At 36.0% G+C, this 23332-nt stretch overlaps 1 protein-coding gene across 1 annotated transcript in view; it reads left to right on the top strand.

The window, feature by feature from the left end:
- The first annotated feature begins 1421 nt into the window (after positions 1–1421).
- LOC109097266 (peptidyl-glycine alpha-amidating monooxygenase B-like) overlaps positions 1422–23332 on the top strand; it is a 46524-nt gene continuing 24613 nt past the window's right edge. Inside the window, 14 exon segments of the mRNA XM_042764575.1 lie at positions 1422–1566; positions 5103–5501; positions 7455–7575; positions 9722–9779; positions 11037–11124; positions 14398–14489; positions 14657–14740; positions 14937–14985; positions 16219–16286; positions 16450–16530; positions 16737–16813; positions 17738–17841; positions 18903–19099; positions 19299–19349. Coding sequence (XP_042620509.1) covers positions 5410–5501; positions 7455–7575; positions 9722–9779; positions 11037–11124; positions 14398–14489; positions 14657–14740; positions 14937–14985; positions 16219–16286; positions 16450–16530; positions 16737–16813; positions 17738–17841; positions 18903–19099; positions 19299–19349 — 1162 coding nt within the window. The 5' untranslated portion in view covers positions 1422–1566; positions 5103–5409.

Raw genomic sequence — 23332 nt, 5'->3', positions numbered from 1 at the left:
CAAGGGATGTTTATTTCAAGGGTAAAAAACATCAAGTTCACATAAATATCACTTCAGTTGGATGAAAAAAAGAAAAACATCTCCTTATTTTTTCTCTCTTAATTGGATTTGTGTGACATTCACAAATATAAGCCGTTTGATCAGAGCGGATTGCTTAGAAACAGTGCGTGTGGAGAAAGCCACGCAGCGCTCTCAAACTCACATCTCTCAGCTGCGCTGTAATCTCTGACGGTTTGAAGTGTCTGTCACAGGCAAGTGACACTGCTTTCACATCCTGTTGACACAATGCAGATTTTTATCACAGTAAATGAAAATAGCACAAAAATCCCCAAATGAACCACAACCTAACCGTTAAACCTGAATTTAAAATGAACAAATGTTAATGTCTTCTATGTTTTGACATATATGTTACTGTTAAAATCTCAGAAAATGTAGTGTTTTTCTTCCTTCATGAGGTGTTGCACAATGAGTGTTTTTTAAAGTTTTCTTTTAACTGTTTACATGGGTCAGGATGAAAACAGCAAATAGAAAAAATATATTTTAATGTTATATCGTCAGTTTGAACAGGAAGAGCAAAAAATACATTTCAAATATCAGATATTTCATTAATTTCATGTGCATGTTTACGCACTGCCAACTTACCAACAAAAAACATATTTCTGTATATAACTGTAAGTGTTACAGTAACATGAGCATATATCTGGGATTTACAAGAAACAGATTCAAACACAATATACAACAAATACTGTAATAAAAGCCTGCAGTTCTGTATTGCTGTTGAATTTAAATATGTGGTTGTACTGTATGCATCTTTAAAATAACATGCTTGCAAACTGACTTGTATTGAAAAGGTATAGTTTTCAATGCAGTCCGTGAGCTCTGAATGTAAGTGGTGATATACAGATAGGTATTTTAACTTAATAATAAAACAATTCCCAACGAAGAACTACAGCACCCATGAGCTCTGAAAAGAGCTCCATCAGAGAGGCTGCTGTTACCATGGAAACGGATATTGCGTCAAAAGAGCTCAGCAGCCATCCTCTCCCATCATGCATTGTGAATGATGTCAGCAGAGTCATTTTCCATACATTTACCACTTACATTTTGTATGTTTAAAGCAATAAACTTAAAATGTTTAGCTTTTTTATTCAAACATAAATCAGTAGAATATGTTGCAGTGTGGTTTCTTCTGATTTGGTTAGACTCAAACGCTGCCTGCGTGAGCGTAGCTGCAATGTTTAGATGGTGTGTATCTGCGTGTAACTGATGCTTAACACTGATGGATCAATGAGGAGAGAGAGAGACTCATGGGGAACGTAACTATGGTAACTGACGGTGAATGCCTGTGGGTGTGCAGTGGTTGCCATAGTTACCTTCTCTTCAGGTCTTGGGTGTGATGATGATGATGTCAGCCAGCATGCTGGGCTCTCTCTCTCTCTCTCTCTCTCTCTCTCTCTCTCTCTCTCTCTCTCGCTCTGTTTCAGTGAGTCAGGCTGCGCTGAAGCAGCAGCAGTTCATCTCTCATTTTCTGCCGTGCTTCAGATCTTAACGTGACGAGCGAGTGAGGTAGGCAGGCTGTTATGAATGTTTGTCTTTTCTGCTTCCCATGGACTCTGTTGTGCTCTGTTTAATGCAGTGGATGTATTAGTGTTAGCAGATTGAACGCTTTGTGGCAAGAGCTGCTCTATATAGTGTGAGAGTTTGAGCAGATTTAATGTGTCAGTGATCATTTATTGCGACTTCCGAGAGACTCTGTCTGTCATGTGCAGACTGATATTTGCAGAATGATCAGTGGTGTATGTTTGAGAAAGTGCAGGGGACCCAGTTGTCTCCCTCCGTCCGTGATCCATCCACATAACAAATAATGGCTGTTTGGGATGGATTTCTCTAAAAGTAAGCATCCTCACTGGTTGAAGAAAAGTGAGATATTTCTCTGGATTACAGTGGTGTTCTTTTCAGTTATTTGATGTTATAGGCTGCAGTTTATATTTCATAGCAGGTATGGATGACGTGTAGACTTGAGCGTGCGAGATGATTCATGCTGGTAATGATATGCTGACCCAGTGATGGCACTGTTTTCCCGTTTCTGTTTGGATGTTATAAAAATGAAGATGGGATCGGTTTGTGATGACTGAACGCAATGTACCCATGTTTTTATATCTCTTTTTACATTGAACATTATGAATGAAACAGTTGTAAAAACAACTGTTCCTTTATTAATAGCCTAACCAATAATTGGCTTAAATAATGTATAGTAACTTAATGAAGAATTTGTGTGCAAATGATTGATTTCCACTTATTCTGATTCTTAAAGGAAGGAGGGCCTAGTGTACATAGATAGCATTTTAAAAAAGCAGACATGTACCTCTTTTTTTAATCTCTGTATAAAAGATTTAATGCTTTTTCTGAAGATATCAACTGATGCTATTCCAAAAAGATCACCAAATACTAAACACAATAGTTGAAAGACAGCTGAAAAAAAAAGAAAGAAAAAAGAAAAAATACCCAGAGAGGGTATAAAGGCATCTCTTTAGAACAACTGATAACCTCATTAAATCAAAATAATCATAGCACAAGCACACAGAGAAATTAATGAGGCTAAAAGTTGGAGAAAATTTGTATCCAGCATTGAAGAAGGTTTAATGAAGCAGGAATCTGATTTGCATTATGATTGGCCCTCAAATTCAGCTTATTTAATCTTGGAGATGTAATATAAACCACATAACAGGAAATTGCTTATGTACTTGCTGAAATGTTTAGGGGGGAAAGGAAGCTTTTCAAGCAGTTCAGGCTGCCGAAGAATTTTTAATCTTTCATCAGCCATAAACAGGTCCAAACAACATCCACAGTCCGTTTTTAAAGAATTTACCTCATACTGTCATCTTGTATTTGCCTCGAAAATGTTTTGAAAAGAAGTGCAAATAATTAATATTTCAAAAGCAGGATAAGATCCAATGAACCTTCCAGTTATTGTCCCATATGATGAGTTGTGTATGTAAAATCATGGAGTGAATGGTTAATGGAAGACTTGTATGGATAATGAAGTCCAGTTCTCTTATTAGTGATGCTCCCTGTGGTTTAAGGAAAGGAAGTAGCTCTATAGATCACACCGTTATTCATGAAAGTTATATAAATGATGCTTAGGAACATGTGAGTGAACGTGTTTTCTTTGACTTAGAAAATGCATTTGATACAACTTTGAAGTACAGTGTTTTATAAAATTCACATCCGCTTATAGAACTGACATTTTATGTAAAGTCAGGGTGATACAAATAAATAAATAAATAAATAAATAAAACACTAGAAAGTGGACTGACATAGGTTACTCATTCATACAGTCTCGATGTGAATACTGTGTGAACCAGACTGTTTGAGAGTCACACCTGTTATAAAATATAGTTGTCAATCCCTAAAAGTGGATATAAACATCTTGAAACAGACTGACTTTTGCAGAATTCTCTGTTCGACTGGCTGTGACTATATTCACAACGTAGCATGGCCTATCATTCCTTATTGTTTAATATTGTTTCAAAAAGTAGGCTAAGAGGTTTTCTCTTGACCATATATGGCACAAAATCTCATCTCAACACATTTAATGAATGGATATGCTATTCTTCATTTTTCTCATTTCATCTGAATATTAACATCTGTAAGATTTAGTCAGTCAAAGCAGTTTTTTTTAGGTTAATTGATCTAATTTTGTGTCTCTGGAAAATAATTTTGGGATGTTATGCTGAATTTTAAAGTATTTGTGTCTATTTGGGATTTGTGAAAACATTAATGTTTTTAGATTTATGGAGTAAAAAATATATATTTTTTATATTAGGGTACATTTACACATCAACAGTGTACTAAAAACAGAAACGTTTTTCTTTTGCATTTTTGAAAAGTTTCGCACACAGACAACACCATAATCAAAATAAACCCTGTTCACACAGATCTGCAGAAACAACTAAAAACAGTGTATTATGGTTATCATGCACGCCTACAGAATTTGTTTTCAGAAATGTGTCTTTGTAATTTATGTGGAGACAATAATGGTGTTGTTTTCCAAAGCCTGCACTTTGAAACCTGTTTTCAGAAGTTTAAATACTCGGTTTTCAATTTTTCGTTGAAAATTGTGTTGTATATAAAGGCCTTACATTAAAAAGATAAAATTAGACCCTTAGGGTAAGATGGCATTTTTTTGCTAGTGTTATTATTATTTTATTTAATACTTATTGTTATTTATTTATTTAATTGTTAATGATTTATAAAGATGAAGCATAAAAATCTTGGTTTATTGTTTGAGAACTGGAACATTTGTCAGAAAAAGCTAGTTTATTCCTGAGAATATGCAAGGAAAGAGTCTGAATTTGCTGTGTCTGTTAAGCTTGCGTTTGTTTTTTTTTGATTTCATATGCCCAGAAAGACCAAGCAGCTCCTTGGCAGGATGTTAATTTCCGTCAGTGTCAAGAGGATTATTTCAGCGATTAATTCAGCTTACACTGAAAGAGCGTAAGCCTTCAGTTCCTCCCCGTCTGCTTGTTTTTATTTGACTTATTTGGATAGGCCTCTCTACTTCATCACGAGACATCTGCCTTTACACTGTTTATACATCCAGTTGATTGTATTGAAAATTCTTGCTGCTGGCACTGAATGTAGACGTATTGTGATGGTGCTCTCAGGATAAACACACGGGATGTGGACGATACCTCCCATAATTCCCAGTGGCTCAGGCCTGCTCATTTACTGTTCATCTCAACGTCTCGCAGAGAATCCCTCTAAGTGCTACTCATTTTGAAGAAGATATTGAGTATGGTGTCGCCCTACTAAAGTGACACTCCCCGTCACGAAGCACTGCTGAGGCCCCTTCACTTCCTGTGTCTCCTAGGGAGCAAGCTGAGGGTATTGTTATGGGAATGCTCTTTGATTAGATCATTGTTTGCTCTCTCTCTCTCTGTTCAGAGTCGGACTGCATGTATATTTCATGAATGGTGGTAGGGATGTGAGCATTGATCTCACTGATTATTCTGAGAGTGCTGGATTATATTTTAAAATGTGCATTTGTTTTATTTTCATCTGTTTCTTTACCTCTTCTTTTTTGGCTGCTGTTTTTGCAGGTTGTGACAGAAGCCTGATGTTGCATTTGTGATATGTGCTGCCCAGCGTGAGAAGCAAGAAGCCCTTCTCCTCCTCCTCTTCATCTCGCTTGCTCGTGTCATACTCAGTGAGGAGGCGACTGAGTCGTGGACTGTTTCATGGCACTTTTTTGAAGAGACTGCGCGAGTGAAGAGAGCAGAAAGAGCGAATCGGAGGAGCAGGAGATCCGGAGCAGCGTGTTGCTGTGGCTTATGGCGGCAGGGCAGGATTGAAACACATTGGCTCACTTTCAGTCCAGTTGTTGATCGCTCTTCCGTCCGGTCAGAGATGGGTGTTCTGGGGTGCGGCGTGCTTGTGTTTGCGCTCTTCTTTCAGTGCCATAGCCGCAGTGTCCAAAACCCCGTGTTCAGGTCCAAGAGGTGAGGCAGTTCCCTTCCTTAATGGATTTTTAAAGCTATTTTTGGTCATACTTCATTATAATGTGTCCTTATAATTTCACTGAGTACTGAGTAAAAATTTAACACATTAATTACACATAATTTACTGTAGTAAGTACATAACATGGACACTAAAATGAATTGTTACCCTTTTGTATAGTACCTCCATACTTTGTGTTTAAAGTTATTATTTATATTTTAATTATTATTATAATTTTTTTTGTTGTTATATAGAAACAAGTGATCCAACAAGAGTTTTATTTTAGTGATGCACTGAAATTAATATTTTACAGAAACACTGAATTTAAAGTTTTCATTTGGCAGACAACAGAAACCTGCGGAAGAGGATTAGGGCCAAGCAATAATAAAAATAAATAAATGCAACCATTATGAGATTAAAGACATTATAATGCACGACTAAACCTATGGATTAAACTCAGAGAAAAAAAGTCAAATAAACTCTGTCAATTTCGAGAATAAAGTCATTGTGTTTTGAGAAAAAACACATTACATTTTGAGTGGGTAGGCCATATGGCGGGCTTTGTTGTCCCAATAAGGCAGTGTCTATTTAATAATTGTAATAAATAAAGTCATTTACACTCTGTTATTATTGCATCCTGTTAATCTACAACAATACTGAGGTGCAACTAGTATCTGTCACTATTTATAAGTATAAATAGCATCAAATTAGTATTTCCACTTTTTGCAAAGATCTGCTACTTTTACATAGGGCAAACAGAATCACTATTTTCACTCAAATAAAAACTGAGCTATATACAAACATTTAAGTTGCACATAAGGCAGTTTTAAAGCACTCTATCTGCTCCAGATCATTGTTTAAACAGTGACGATAATAAAAGCTTTTCATTACACATTTATTCAAGCATACATTAAATAAATCAATCATTAACAGGTTAAGGTAAATATAATAAATACATAAATATCACTATTTACTGAAATGCTCCTCTCTATTATTAGAGTTTTTTTCTAGTCTACTCTGCTTTATGGACGTTGAATGGCTTTTCTGAGGTAAATGTAATGTTAAGTGATATATTGTTTACAAGCTGTTTTATTAACATCTTTCTGTGGTTGAAACGCACACACACACACACTCACACACAAACATTCAGTAATGTTTTCATTAAGCATTTTCACTTCTTTTGAATTTTGTGATAAAATTAAATCTGAAAGCTAAGACATTGCTTAACGTGAAAAGCTTACTGAGATTATTGGATTATGGCAGGATGCTACAAGTAATGTTTAGTTTTCTTCATGCATCCACTGTAAACAGCATAAACTAAAAGTTTGATCACTTTTTTTATATACTTTTTTTGTCCATTTGCATTAGTTAAATTAAGGGGTGTTTACACAGTTCTGTTCTTTTCTAGTTCAGTCTGATTACACATGATGGATGATAAAAAGAAATAAATAACCATATCAAATAAAGAAAGGCCCTATGAAATGCACTGTGTTTTTCCAAATTCCATTCAATCTATTCTCAAACCTGAAATTAAATCTGCATTTTTTTTCTTTTCTTAAATCTATTGTGTGGTTTAATGCCATCAAAAAGTTTCTGTAATAGGACTAGACGATTTAGAAAAAAAAAAAAAAGTCATTTATATCATCAAATATTGCAGAAAGAGACATCACTAGTTCTAGGACAGGTTCACTGATTTAGTAATTGTTTGAGCAGTTCAGTTTGATTGAGTGAACTGAATCAGCTTTTGCGCAGACAAGAAAAGGTGTAGTTTGCAGGCTTTGTTTGACTTGAAAAGTATATTAATGGAGTCCCAACTTAGGTGTTAACCTTTTAAAGATGTTACTACAGTTAGTTTTAGTAAATTTATCAGAACTCAAACTCAACATCTCTTTACTGTCTGTCAAATATGCATCCTAGCAACCAGATAGCAATGCACAGTCTTGTTTTGGTAATAGGTTTCAGGACAGGTCCTGGTCAGACCCCAATGACTGCTCAAGGACCAGACAGCCATTTGTCCTGTCCAATCCTTACAATTTTTCCCTCGATATTCGCATACCTGGGGTGATTCCAGCAGAGGTAAGACTTATCATCTTTGTGATTTGCACATTTCTATATAGGCTTATACTTCATCACCGGTTAGTTCTCACCACAGTTTTGAAAATGAAAGTGTGTGTGGGAAGAGGGGAAACGACAACACAACAGCGCCTTCTGTTTGATTTCACTCTCACTGAGTTAAAGGCATCACAGGTTTCCATAAACCCATGCTGCACTTCATCATTCCCTGCATCAAAATGAACATATTATGCATGCTTTGGTAAGAACTCACAAACACACACATCCTGCGACAGCTATAATTTAATACAGAAAACAAATGCACAGCTAGTTAGATTTATACTTTGCATGGAAAATCTATATGAGTGTGCTGTTGCTTATTTAATAACTGAGACTGTTATTTTGTGGTGTTTATTCATTTCTTTTGAACGGTTACATCGAGCTGTAAAAACTAGATGGATCATGTTTGTGTTGGATACTCAGGGTCTGTAGAAGAGATGCTATGCCAAAAACTCTTACAAATGAAAACAAACACTCACTTGCGATCCATGAACATGTCTCTCAACTACTAAGAGAAACATTGTCTCATAGGAAAATGACATGCAATCTCATGAATAATAATGAGACACAGATGAGTCATCAATGTACTGTAGAAAAAATTAATAATTTAAACCCATAAGACCAAAATTAACTAGTTTTCTCTAAAATGAATTGATTTTAACATTGATGTGCAGCAAAAAGGCCTTTTTAACCAAATGTAGTTTAGTGTTTCATGAACCTTTAAAAAGCAGATTGTAGTGCAGTAAAGTTTAAAAGATTGTAAAGTGTTTAACCAATTTGTGATGTTTTATTTGATCTTCAGTGGTCTCCAGATGCATAATGACAGCTTTTCTGCAGGGCTAAGGTCTAGACTGCATCTCTTCACACTTTGTAATTATGAGAGTTGTGCTCATAGCTGCAGATTTAAGTGTTTGTGTGCGTGTGCGTGTGCGTGTGCGTGTGTGTGTGTGTGTGTTTTTTGTGTGAGTGAGTGTGTGTGTGTGTGTGTGTGTGTGTGTGTGTGTGTGTGTGTGTGTGTGTGTGTGACGGTGCTGAGTGCACTCAACCTTGTTGCTCAGGCAGCTGAAGAAAGAGAGAATTTGTCCAAATAAAGATCATGTTAAAATTTTCTAAGCAAGCCTAAATCGATGATTAAAAAACAAGAAAATTAGATTTAATATTTCCTGTTTAACTTGTTAAAATAATTAATGCACTTTTTTGCAGCATATGTAATACAATACATAAAAATACAGCAGAATTCATAATATAGCTGATCTAGTTAGTTAGTATTCCAGCTGAACCCTTTTTTATCCAATTAAAAATGAGGACAATGGAAGCAATCAAAATCAACAAGAGAGCAATGATATGTGAAAATATAACATGTCTCAGTTAGCTTAACACAGTACACATAGCAAGGGCTTTTTAAATAATATAATAAATAAAAATAAAAAGAATAGAGCAAGCTAGTGTTAGAGGCCTTTTTTGCTTTTGTTAATTGTATAATAAATAAAAAGAAAATTAATAGATAGAATACAAAAGAATAGAGCAAGCTAGTGTTAGTTAGTAAATGAATGAGGCAAGTCTAAAAGGGGCAAGTTTCTCCGTTGGAAGAATATGCATTATATAAACATAAGCTTTTCTAACAGTAGTATGGTGCATGGTTGCAAATAATAAATCTTGGACATTTTTTATATTTTGAATTTGATTTTGTATAAAATTCTCAGCTTTGGCCACTTAGCAAATTACACATGCAATGTAGTGAAGTTATGTGATAACAATTATTGTGTGTTTTGTTATAAAATAGGCAGTATTTACATTGCATGCTAGTATGGCCAAATAACGGCTGCTCCTAAAATGAGTTTGAGGCTCTTGTGTAGATATTGCATGAAATACAAATATATATATATATTAGATACTAGATTTTTTTTTTTTTTTTGGTGCATTTCATTCTGTAATCACTGAACTGGAGCATCACAGACCCAGAACTAGAAGTCTAGACTGACATATAATCCAGTTTCACAAAGTGTTGCAATTATATTCAGTGCTTGTTCTGCTTTTGTAAACATGGTCAGCAGTGAATATGTGTATCTATGATAGAATCTGTCTGCCTTGTGTGTTTGTTTCTTACCAGTCTGACAGCTACTACTGCATGGCTGTTCCTGTCCCCACGTCATGGGAGGCCTACATAGGTGAGTACATGATCATCAACAACGGCACATCACAGAGACGTGGGAGTTTTGACTTAATAATAATTAGTCATCCAAAGTAAGTCAAAAACATGAGAGAACAGGAACTCATCATGAACCATCTATGAATAAGACAAGACTTGAGTCTGAACAAGTAAGTCAGGAGGGCTTAAACACAATGAATCAAACCTGTCCCCTTTATTTTTATGAGCGCAGTTGTATTATTTAAACAAGGACCGGCCGCTGCGTCTCATATACTTGAATGTTATTTGTTATTTAACTGTGATCCTGATGATGAACTGAATGTTTAATCTGATCAGGCTTTAAAGATGTAATCTCGTTCAGGCCGGTCTCTCCTGATTCATTTTCGGATGAGACTGCATGTGCTTCTGCTAACATCAAAGTATAACGTCTCTCTCCTGCTGTGTGCTTCAGCAGATCTTTACACAAGTCGTCCAGGCCATTAAACCATACATTATCATTAGTTTCATCTTGAAATGAAGCACATTTTGTGGGCTTTCAGTCATTGTAATTGCTGACTGGTTGTGTGGAACTGACTTGTTTTGAATCTTCAGCTTTCCATTAATGGATTGTGTTTCGTTGTGGTGGTCTTTAGAGAAGGAAGGCTGTAGTTTGTAGAGTGACAGGTCCACACAGACTTCTGCATGTTTCTGAGAGTTACATATTCTCTGTGTTGCTAATGCCGTCAATCAACATCCCATCTATTATTCATAGCTACAATAGAGAGAGAGAGGCCTTTCCTGGAGATATCCATCACTTTTTATATGGGTAGCATATTGATGTTCATTGTGGTTGATGCTGAGCAAACAGCATTCACCCTTTCAAACTCCTCACAGGTTTCATGCAAACCTATATTGTTAAACATGAATTTTTAATAAAGCTGTAAATGAAATGATTATTAGAGTGTTTTGCATGAAAATACAATATTGTCTTTCTGCTTCAAAAATTCATGTTTAATTCAATGTGTTTCTTGCTGTTTCTTTGTTGACTAGCAAAATTATTTGTGAAGTAAATCCTACACCAAATTATTTTCAGTGCACAGTAGTTATGTTTGGTTTAGGGCTCAAATAATTGTTTTAAAACTGGCTTTGTGTGTGAGAGACTTTTCAGTTGTTTATGTGCAGAAATGCTATGACACTTATTTATCAAGAAACAGTTGACTGTCATTCAAGATGCTTTCCTCACTATCTTACCCTCTCCTCACTTAGATTACTGACTTTAACACTGTTATCTTTTCAGTGGACTTTGTTCCCCATGCCAGTATGGACACAGCCCACCACATGATTTTATACGGCTGCAAAACCCCGTATGCCACCCAAGGATACTGGTGAGTCGCATCTGACTCCTCGAGAATTGGAGTGATTTTTTTTATTTTTGTGCTGTTACCATACTTTGCTTAATTTCCTTAATTTCCTGACGCAACTGTATCAGATGCAGAAATTTTTTTTTTTTTTTGAGAAATCTTTTTTTTTTTTTTTTGAAGAAAAATGTAAAGAGATTTTTATTCCATAAGGATGCATTACATTGATCAAAAGTGACAGTATGGACTTTTATACTCATACAAAAAAAACATCAAGCAGCAGTTTTCAACACTGCTAATAATCAGAAATGTCCTTTTGAGCAGCAAATCAGCACATTAGAATGATTTCTGAAGTGCTCTTAAGACTGGAGTAATGATGCTGAAAATGCAGCTTTGATCACAGCAATCAATTACATTTTACAATGTATTCACATTGAAAACAGTTATTTTTATTTGAAATAATGTTTAACAATATTCCTTTTTTTTTTTTTTTTTTTTTTAATCAAATAAATGCAGCCTGGGCAAGCATGAGCATTTTTTAAAGTCAAAAGCATTAACCTGTCCTCATTTTGAATGATGCATACATGTTTTAGTTCTGTTAAATAACACCAACAGTTGCAGAAACTCTAGTTAGAGAGTTGTTCAGTGCTCATTACTCCCGTCCCTGTTTTATGTGTGTAGTGTAGTCAGCTATGAATAAGCCACAGTCAGGTTGAGCTCTTGATGATCGTAAACACTGTGACCTTGTGATACTTTCAGAACATTAATCTCTTTGTTTGAGCGGTTTGACATGTTACCTTCTGATTCAGCCAAAAGTGTGAGTTACTGTACCTGTTTGTCAGACCAATGACAGATGGGTGTGGGACAGTAGAAGCTTTTGGGAAACACTTTCAATGATCATTATTTCTATGTAGTGACTCTAGTGTCACAAAAAACTAAAATGACATTTTGTCTCAAGTTTGATGACATTTGTCTCTGTAGGTATATGTATAGTATATGTATAATACAGTTTTTCATTTGTGTAGATACATAAATTCACCATTGCCTCAAAAGCAAATTTAAAAGAAGAGAATGCTTCTAATGTACTAGTCATACAATTTTTGAAAACAGGTTGAGTAAATGTGTCATTAAAGCTTTTTATCTGGACAGTGCTGCATCATTACCAAAATTAATCTCAATGCTTTGGTTAATGTGTGCAACAACTGCTGCTTCCCTATAGAACGGGAGAGAGAAAAGTTATAAAACTGCCTGTTACTATGGCAACCATTTGCACCTTGACAACAGCATCTGAGATGACCTGAAGGGAGGGGAGATGTAGGCTTGGTTTTCATCCTTTCTTTAGTTTCCATGGGTTGTGTGATTAGATGAACAACAAAAGAATGAACTCAAAAACATTGCTGTATATACACTACAGCCAAATCGCCTGATAAACAAACCTCAATACCTGGCAACACCAAATCTACTCAAACAAGCATGCATATTCACGGTATAAAGTCAGGGTTGTTTATTATGTGCCTTAAAGCTGAAACATACGGTATCTAACATATACAGTGTCTCTGTCTCATTTTAACCACAGCAGCTTCATTTCCCTGCTGTCTTCACCGTGCAGTTTTCCATAGCCATAGCCCAAACGCTTCTCTCTTTAATGTCACTCATGTATTATGAAAAATTCATGGTGCAGATGCTGCAGGGTGTTTCTCATGGCTTGCACGCTTTCATAGTGTGAGTTGTGAAGCTTCAGAAGCATCAGGGATCAGCATGAGAATAGGCTAATTATACCAAACCCAGAAAATGTACAGAATTTAAAGAGGCCATGAGTCATCTGCAGCCCCAGTGCAGTGGCATGATGGGATATTTGATACACTGCCATCTCAAAACTCGTCAATACAGGTGTGTTACAAGGGTGGAGAAAGAAAAATCAGAAATGTTTATTCTGAGAAACATTTTTCTATCAGGTGGAATGAGAAGTTTGTGGGGAAATGTGCACATCAGAACCTGAGAGATGTTGTAAATGTAAAGAAAAGATATACATTTTTAGCAGTGCATATTGCTAATCAAAAATTAAGTTTTAATATATTTACAGTAGGAAATTTACAAAATATCTGCATGGAACATGATCTTTACGTAATGTCCTAATGATTTTGGCATAAAAGAAAAATGGATCATTTTGACCCATACAATGTATTTTTGGCTGTAGCTATAAATATACCCCAGAGACTTAAGACTGCTTTTGTCCAGGGTCACATATATAACGTGTTGGACCCTGGAAACACTTTTCTGAAAAACTGAAAATGTTTGTTTGAGCATCCCAACCAGTTCTACTCACAGACTCATCCCGTGGCACTGGAGTTTGGGGCAGGGCTGTATGACAGATTTGGTTCAATCAAATTTAGTAAATTTGAGCTTTGTAGTCATATGGGCGGAAAAAAATTATAACTTCACTTTTGGGTCATTCTGTTTATCCTGAAGAAAGACAAACATAAATAGTTATAAAAAAACAAAATATTAAATGTCATGGAGGATTAACAATGTCTCAGTGTATCTCCATGTGCAGATTGTTCAATTTGGCCCACGTTCTATGGTTGAACAATGAAATGTGGGACCCACATTTGGTTTTTGACATCTGAAAATGTGTACAGTTTAACGGTTTACTCATTGAGTCACTCTGACATCCCCATACCTGTGGAATAAAATCATATATGGCCCTTAAAATTTCATATATATATATATATATATATATATATATATATATATATATATATATATATATATATATATATATATGAAACTGTGATGGTTTTTGACTTGCAGGCATGCAAACTGAAAAAAAGTGCTTTTTCGCATTTTTTTACCTTTTTTTTTTTTTTTTTTTTTTTTTTTTTGCAACAAAGATTGCTAAAGTCTACAGATTTTACCAGTAGTTTAATAGACTAATAGATTTACTAATAGAGCTTCCAATCTCTGTGTAAAAATGACATGATGCTGCCATCTTCTGAATTCATTACTTCCACCTGTGTTTTGGCTCTGAATCTCAGGTGAAAATTGTCATTTTGACCTCTCTCGACAAAATAGTGGATTGCTTAGTAAATATACATCCAAGACATTTAATATTTTGGCCTTTTTTCTTCATTTATGTATTTCTTTTACCAGAAAAAAAAAAAATCTAAATAAACATTTTTAGCCTAGGACCTCTGGTGGAGTTGGCACAGAATGACCTTACTGTAAATGTCTGTTGTGATGAGTAATCATTCTTTATTGGAGGATCATTTCTGACATATTTTCATTTGTTGGATTGTTTAGGGATTGTGGGAAAGAGCTGGGGACGTGTCGGGATCAGGCCAAGATCATGTATGCCTGGGCCAGGAATGCTCCTCCAACCAAACTCCCCAAAGGTGCTCTCCTTTCTGTCTCTCGTCTCTGTCTCTGAGCAGCCAGATCATTTTACTCTGAGTTTAGCCAGGGCTGTTACAGTGTAAGCAAGGGGTCATGAGTAAATGGCTCTTCTCTGAAAAACATAAAAGACTAAAGTTTTGTCTTATTTTGCATTTCCTTTTTTCAGATGTTGGCTTTAAAGTTGGAGGAGACACCAGAATTAACTACTTTGTGCTTCAGATTCACTATGGTGATGCCACACATTTTAGAGGTAAGTACAGATGTACACAGCAGCACAGCAGATCCAGAGCTAAAGCTCTTCATTTTGGTTCATTTTGACTTAATTTTGTGTGTTTGTGTGTGTGCTTGTGCTGTTTTTAAAGCAGCAGTATTTGCACAAGGTCTGGCAGGTGTAACAGTGTCTTGAGATGGTATTTTGATATGTGTTTATCTTGTCTTGATTGTAGATCATCATAGAGACTGCTCAGGACTCACTTTAAGAATGACTTCCAAACCGTAAGTTATTGCCACTAGATCTAAAATATCTGTGATTTATTCATAAGACGTATTTGGTTCATTTTGTCATCGTTTACTCATCTTCTTCTTGTCCCAGACAAGAATGATTTTCTTCAGTCGATGTGTATTAGTTTACTCATCTTTTTTTTGAATTGAACACAATTGCAAAATGAGATTTAAGAGATGGCGCAAGATGGAAGATTTTCAGAGAATTAACACTTATATTTGGGTCGGCTTATCACACAAAGTTGTAATGTAGCTATGTCTTCAGAAGACTTTTGCTTTATTCCGAATGGAGTACTTCTTTGGTCATTTTTACAGTATAAATCACCATCCATCTCAAGATTTCTTGTAATATATTCTCCTATTCTTCTAATGTGCCAATAAAATGTTCAGGTTTGCATTTGAGCAGCTGTTAAATTCTCTTTTGAAATTTTGCAACACTGAGGAAAAAAGTGTCTATTCAAGCTTTCAGAGAGTCTATGGGTTAATTACTGTTTGGACAGTTTAATTTTACATTTAATAAAAAAATAAATACAGTATATTGTTGTTTATTGCAGTTAGTATAATGTTAAGGAAATAAAGTGTTGGTTGAGCATGAGTAAAAACAGCAACTGAATCAGCTCCAGTTCAGCTCGTGTCCGTCCTAATTTATGTCACACATGCCAAAGGGCACAAGATGGCAGTATCCTGTCAATGCAGTTTTTTTATTTTATAAAATGGCTAGTTTTAAGTCCTTGGCTCTGATTGGTCAACACGGGCTTCCAGTTGTGCTACTGTGTCTATCAGTGCAGAGTGCCTGTCTCCATTAAGCTCATTGTGCTCTCATTGATCTGCTAAAGTGTGTTTTTAATGTGAGTGGAGGAACCACAAAATACAGGCTAAACGGTGTCATCGGCATAATGTGTGCCTGCTTTGTTTGTAACAGATGCATAAATTAGTCTGAATGCAGTAAACTTGTGAAATTATGTAAAGAAGTCACCCACTAGGAGAAAAGTTTAAGAGAAAAAATGACTGTTGAATTATTACAAAATATGCATTTCTTCACTTTGTGCATTGCTACATCACATTACATATTTGTTCCTTACACAGTCGTATACATATTAAGACTATAAACATAATGTAAAATGTAAGCAATTCAATATGAAAGTCAATAAAACTGTGGTGTTTTATTAATTCAGCACCTCAAACTGAATCTCTGTGGATCTGATGACTGTTGTGTGCTCTGTGCAGACAGCCCTTTATTGCTGGCATGTATCTGATGATGTCTGTGGACACTGTCATTCCTCCTGGGAAGAAAGGTACACCAACATGGGAACCATTTAAACTATTTTCCAGTTTGGCATTAATCATTTTGCAGACATTTGGGGTTGTGAACGGTTTCTAGCTTTACCTAAAATGTTGTGATTGGATATCAATGCTTGTCATCTTATTTATGCTGTCTGATGATTTTGGTGTTTGCAGTTACCAATGCAGACATTGCTTGCACTTACACATCCTCCCCGATGTATCCATTTGCCTTCAGGACACACACACACAGCCTCGGTGAGATACCATTTAATATATATATATATATATATATATATATATATATATATATATATATATATATATATATATATATATATATATATATATATATATATATATATATATTTAATATATATATACATATAGTTCTTATTTAGTCTTTAATCTCCTTTTCATTTTATGTTGGTAATATGCATTTTCATGATCTTGTGTGTCTTCAGGTAAAGTTGTGAGTGGGTACAGGGTTCGAAATGGACAGTGGACTCAGATTGGACGCCAGTCTCCATTATTGCCACAGGTATGTTTATGTGTCCACTCTACCTGGTCGAGCATGATGGGTTAATGCAGTGGGTATAGAAAAGAATCAGCCCCCTTTAAAATAATCACATTTTGAATGATGACGGACACTGTTTTTGTTTTATCCAGCTGTATTTACTCAGTGCAACTTATAACATCCAAGTGAAAGATATAACACCAATACGTCTGAATAATAAATAAAAACAGGGTGATTCTGTCCTATACCCACTGTATGTGGCTTCTAGAGAAGGAATTGCATCATTTGTTTCTGATAAGAGATGTCAGTCATGTTAATGACTCATCAGTGTCAAAGTGATTTTTATTGTTTTCCCTGCTGTCAGACCGGTTTACACTCTGTCTGTGGTATTTACAAGTGCAGTTTCCAGTATCCAATACATGGATACCGTAAACTGTATAAAAACATGGACGTAGTGTCTGTGACGTAACCTGTAGGTTTCTGAAGAGCATTTTTGAAGCCCAAAGTGGGTGGAGTTAACAAGGGCTTATGTACATTACCATGAAATAAAAGTACCTATTATGAAATAATATTGGTCATATCACCAACCCCTGGTCCATAGTCACATTATCAATAACTACCTATTTATATTAATAGCTGACTACTTAAATTTTTATGTTATATAAATATAATGCACCAAGCTGCAATAAGCAGAGATGTGTAGAGCTTTGAAAATGACTGGCAATACGAATGACGTTTGGTGTGGGCCTGCAAATAGGTTCATGTTAAAATCTAATTCTGTCTCGCCCTCTTGTCATTCCAAAAACCCAAGACTTTTGTTCATCTTTGAAACACAAATGAAGATATTTCTTGGCAAGCAAGCACATTTGAGCTTCTGTTTGCTATGTTGCTATGTTTTTCCTCTCTGGATAGCAAAAAACAACAACTTTAAACTTCACTCGTGTTTAGGCTTTTTATCCAGTCGCCAACACCATCGATGTAAGAAATGGAGACATACTGGCAGCCCGTTGTGTGTTCACTGGAGAAGGAAGAACCACTAATACCCAAATCGGGTAAGTCCATGTAATTTACAAATAATTGAGTCTTAGTTTGTTGTTGTTTTGATTAAACTGTTTAAAACACATAACTGATCAGGTTTCCTTTGGGAGAGTTTACCTTTTATTTTTGTTTGATTTGTTCCTATGTAGAGTTACTGTGGCAGTAAGTGTGTTAGATGAGTGATGTTGTGCGTTCTGTTGACGTTTCCAGCTTCTGCCTTTCACTGTGTTTGCATGCTGTTGGATTGGTGCTGTTGTGTCTCTGACCACCTGTCTTACTGTGTCCATCTGATAAAGTGACACGCTGTAAGACAGCTGGCGACTGTGTGATGTTTAGAGAGTGATTAAACACACCGTGTGATTGGCTCGTCGATGTCTGTGTTTCATCATTTTCCGTTTGAGCGTGACTCCTTGAACATATGTGTTCCTCTGCCCTTCCGTTCCTGTTACCATGGTGATAGGGAGAGCACATAATAGTGCATTGACGCATCTCAGGAAGCCCAGCGCTCTCGCCCACGCACCCAACTCAAACTCACAAGATAAAGATGTAAAGATGACTGCTGACGTACAGTCTGGCCTTTGGCTCCAAAAACTGCCCACTTTGGCCAGAAACATATGCACACAAGTACACACACGTGAATACATTGCAGATGCTTGGTCCCGTTATACATACAGTGCTGTGAAAAAGTAAGTGCACCCCATGAGAAGTGTAATTAGAAGTTCAAGCAACAAGCATGTTGGACTCGTATAGAACCTTGTCATATTTGAACTAATTAGGGGTTCAAGCATTAAACTCCAGCAGGGCTTTCCCCGGACTTTTATGCCTTTTAAAATATATAGCTGTTAATTCTCATTTACTGAGTAAACCACCAAAACAATGGAAACCCAGCAGGAGCTTGCTGTTTTGAGGAATATCTTGCCGTTTTGCAGTATGTAGAGAGTTGGTGGTCGGTGCTGTGTAATTTGAGGCAAATGCTGTTCTGTGGGTTTTTTGCAGTTTACTTGCATCTTTGGAGCTGTAATTTGGCGTTTTGAGCTAGCAGTTTGTTCATGTGTCCTTGTTTCCTTCCTCACAGAGGCACCTCCAATGATGAGATGTGTAACTTCTACATCATGTACTACATGGACAACTCCCATGCTGTGCCTTACATGAACTGTGGAGATGATGGCAGTAGTGAGCTGTTCCGAAACATCCCTTCTGAGGCCAATATTCCCATCCCGGTCAGTCCAGACCACATGATGTCCATGAAGCATGAGTCGGCTCCTCAGAAAGGTACCATCCAAAAATATACATTCTGAGATTTTGCATGCAAAATACGGGGGATAATCCAGTAAATCCAGAGGCCCGATAACATTTTGTAAATGAAAATTAAAAATGTATATATATATATATGTATATATAAATGTATATATATAAAGTCCATGTTTTTCTATATAAATATATTTTCTCATGTCTTTCTTGATTTCCACAGATGTTGTGGAGCTGCAGGAGCCCAAGAGAGAAGAGGAAGTTCTGGATCAGGGTAAGATGTTTAAAAATGATTTCAAATTACAGAGATAATCAAGACTGAAACGCACAAGCCTTGCTGGAATACCATTACAAATCTCATTTGACTGACACAGTGGCTGAATGACATTCTTTTATTGTGAAATACACAATGGACTGATAGTAGAGCTGTAATACAACTCATAAATAGATGCTCCAAGACATGAGTGTGTCAGATAAGAGTTTTGTTTCTCTTTTCATACAGTGAATACTCCAAAAGCATAGTAAAAACACAATCAATGTTTCACTGGGTCTGCAGTGCAGTTTACAAAATGTACAATATCAAAATAATTTGCCAATACAAAATATAATAAAGTAAAAATAAAAACATAATAATATAATAAAATACATTGTACTAATACAATAAAAATATTAATAATGCAAAAATAATTTGCTGAAAACACATTCTTCTGACACAGCTCTCACACTTAGACTGTAACTGCCATCACTGTTTTTTTTGTTTGTTTGTTTTTTGGGGGGTCTCGTTCAGATTTTAATAACATCCGTCTTCGTTTTCTTTCCTTATATGGAAAATGACATTCCACACAGTTTCTCCTTTTGTTTTCCATGGAAGAAAAAAATCATTCAGGTTTCAAGTGGCATAAGGCTTGATAAACTGATAAACACTTCACACAGCTGCCAGTGAAAATAAGCTTAGGTGCATTGACATAAATGGGTCATGACATGAAAAATCAAGTTTTCTTTCATCTTTTGGCTTGTAAGTCAGTTCTGCAACTTTCTGATTTTGAATGCACCAGTTCATGACTGCCTTCACAGAAACACATCAACACCTTTAAGATTAAGAGTTGAACTTTAAAAATGTTTCTCACCAAACATTATACTGTTTGTGAACATAAAAACCTGCATCTCATGTCCCTAATAACATTAGTATGGGACTTTATGTTTATATGCCATGTTTCAGAATGGGTAACTAGTCAGCCAGTCACAAAACTCTTATCAGCGGATGAAGCAGTCAAAAATTATTTTCACTCGTCAGTTTTCAATAAATAAACTCATTATACCTTCACATTGTTGTTTCTGAGGGTATTTGATATTTTATCACCAAATCCGTGTATACAGGGGTCCCAAACTCAATCTAGTGGCTTCTAGGTGTTTTTCATCAGGAGCCAGGTGCACAGTTAACTACTGATCCACCACAATTCAAACATAAGACTGTATTCGAAGCGTTTAGCCATTTACCAACAGATTTTAAAACACGTACGGTGGGAGGCGTTGATGCAAAGCAGTGCTAAAGTAAAGCAACCAGATGTTTCATTCACATCATGAAAGACAGGGTTGGTCATTGTAAAGTTATGACTGTTTTGGGGAAAAATATTAGCATAGCTTGACCTCAGGCAAAATATATATAAAAAATATGTCATGACCTACTGTATTTAACCATCTCTAACCTGCTAAGAGCTCGCTGGTACGTCTCAGAGATATCCCTGCATGAATTAAAAACAGAATCTGATAGCATCTCATTTCTGCAAATCCCAATACTGCTTATATTTAGCTTCATAATAAAATCACTACCCTTCCTAAGAGAAGGCTGGACTGTGAATCCCATTTACACAAATGAAATGGCTGTGTTATAGTGTCGTCTTGGTCTTTTACATAATATATTTATGAATTTTATGTATTTACTTTTCCCCATGGAACTAGAAGAGTGATTGAATTTTACCAATGTATTAACACTCCACGATACTTTGAGTCATGCAAACTTTATTGAAAAAGATCATGCATGTCTTCATTTGTAACACAAATGTCATTATCAGTATTTATTTATCTAAATAAGAATGTTTTTTGTTGGATTGGATTTGTTCTAGTATTGTATACATTTTGTGAAAGAAAGTGCGTAGAGGCTTGTCTTTATTGGTTTCAGACACTGCTGTTGCATGGCCAGTAAAATATGTTGCTGCATTATTCTGGCCTGAACCTTGGGGTGAGAATCAAGATAGGTTGAACGGCAGTTAGTTTATATGAAACAGGACCAATGAGAAGTCTTTTCCAATGTTAAGTGGATCTTCTTCTTGCACTGTAGGAGTTTTCTTAGAAACCTTATCTGGATGGCACTGGGCGTGTTTTTGTTTCACTTTAAGATTCAGTGGAAATCTGTCAAATATTTCATCACTGTGGCTGCCAGAGAAGGGCTCCAGAGCACTATTTGTCAAGTCAAGTCAAGTCATCTTTATTTATATAGCGCTTTAAACAAAAAAGATTGTGTCGAAGCAACTGAACAACATTAATTAGGAAAACAGTGTGTCAATAATGTAAAATGAGAGTTAAAGGCAGTTCATCATTGAATTCAGTGATGTCATCATTCAGCTCAGTTCAGTTTAAATATTATTTGTGCAATCATTTACAATCAAGTCCACGATATATCACTGTAAATTAGAGTCCCCATCTAAGCAAGACAGAGGCAACAGCAGCAACGAACCAAAACTCCATCGGTGACAGAATTGATAAAAAAACCTTGGGAGAAACCAGGCTCAGTCGGGGTGACAGTTCTCCTCTGGCCAGACAAAACCAGCAGTTCAATTCCAGGCTGCAGCAAAGTCAGATTGTGCAGAGGACTCAACTGGTTCCTGTGGTCTTGTCCCGGTGGTTGTCTGAGACAAGGTCTTTACAGAGCATCTGTCTCTGCGGCTCATCTAGTTGTCCTGGTCTCCACTGTCTTTCAGGGCTTTAGAGGTCCTATATGCCCTTAAAATGTATGTTTTTGACCAGTAAGCTTTCTTAATTAGTCCCATATCTTATTGATTGATCTATGGAAAATCAGACTGGACTGCTCTATTTGTTGATTCGTTGACACCTGAGCTGTTGGATTTGATTATTTATGTTTCTTAATTAGTCCCATATCTTATTCTGAAGAATGCATCAGTTGTATCCTTCGCATCCTCTTATCATCCACAATGCTTTGCACACAATCCCAATTCACAGAAAAATGGCAGAAAAACAATTCAGCACCAAATTGGTTCAAGCTCTTCACAAAATGCCAAGCAGCCATCAGAAGAAAAGTTGAGAGCAATGGTGCAGAGACCTGGTCAATGCTTCAGGGACTTTGCTTATGGTTACAGAGCCCTTTGTGTGTGATGGAAGCAGAAGTGTTTGGAAGTGCAAGACTGACTGGGAAAATACCAAAAACAAAGGCGCCTTCAAAAGTTGAGTCAACATAGGATAGGCCTACTGTAGAAAGCCAATACTCTGTAGAATATCACCTTCAAAAGTTGCCTGTTTGGACAATCAGAGTTTGTGGCTAATAGAATATATCTTTGGCTCAATCCTAAGAATGTACTTGATACTTAGTGCCTGGTTCAGCACACTAAACTTGTTAAATGTTTTGGGTCACTTTGAAATGTCACTTTTTTCATGAAAACATACATCAAATAATTGTGTTTCTCAAACATTTCTTTCATAAAAGACTCTTCCATCTGCAGATCTTTGAGATTGTAGACTAGTCATCAATTCTTCAAGCTAATTTTATGAAATTTCATCCCGTCTCCCACAAACAGTTGTCAGCTCTGCAAATGTCCAAGAGACCTAGTAAGTCTTAAAATTTAAATTGATGCCTCTCTTAAATCTTAAAATTGATTACTAGAATATGCAGTGCTATTCTATTAATCATTAAGTTGAAGTCAAACACTTCCATTCAAAAAACCACATATTAGAGATACATGCATGAATATAATTCATTTTGTAATGCATCATTCTAATGTATTACAATTGTGATTGAAGTGACAGGTCTTGAGATTATAAAAGGTTTGGAAAAGTAATACCTGTAATAATACCTGTAAAATACCTGTAAAATAATACCTGCAGATACCCTGTAGATGTCATGACATAAGTTGAAAGATTGGATATAAGCTTTTGAGGGTTGATAAATGATGCACAGCTGTATATGTTGCACAGCCTGCAGTTTGCATGAGATCTCACCAGGCCTGTCATACAATCTCCAAAGCA

This window comes from Cyprinus carpio, chromosome A10 (assembly GCF_018340385.1).
Source record: "Cyprinus carpio isolate SPL01 chromosome A10, ASM1834038v1, whole genome shotgun sequence".
In the NCBI taxonomy this organism is placed as follows: Eukaryota; Metazoa; Chordata; class Actinopteri; order Cypriniformes; family Cyprinidae; genus Cyprinus; species Cyprinus carpio.
The sequence above is the reverse complement of the archived record's forward strand: the minus strand, read 5'-3'. Positions and strand labels throughout refer to the sequence as shown.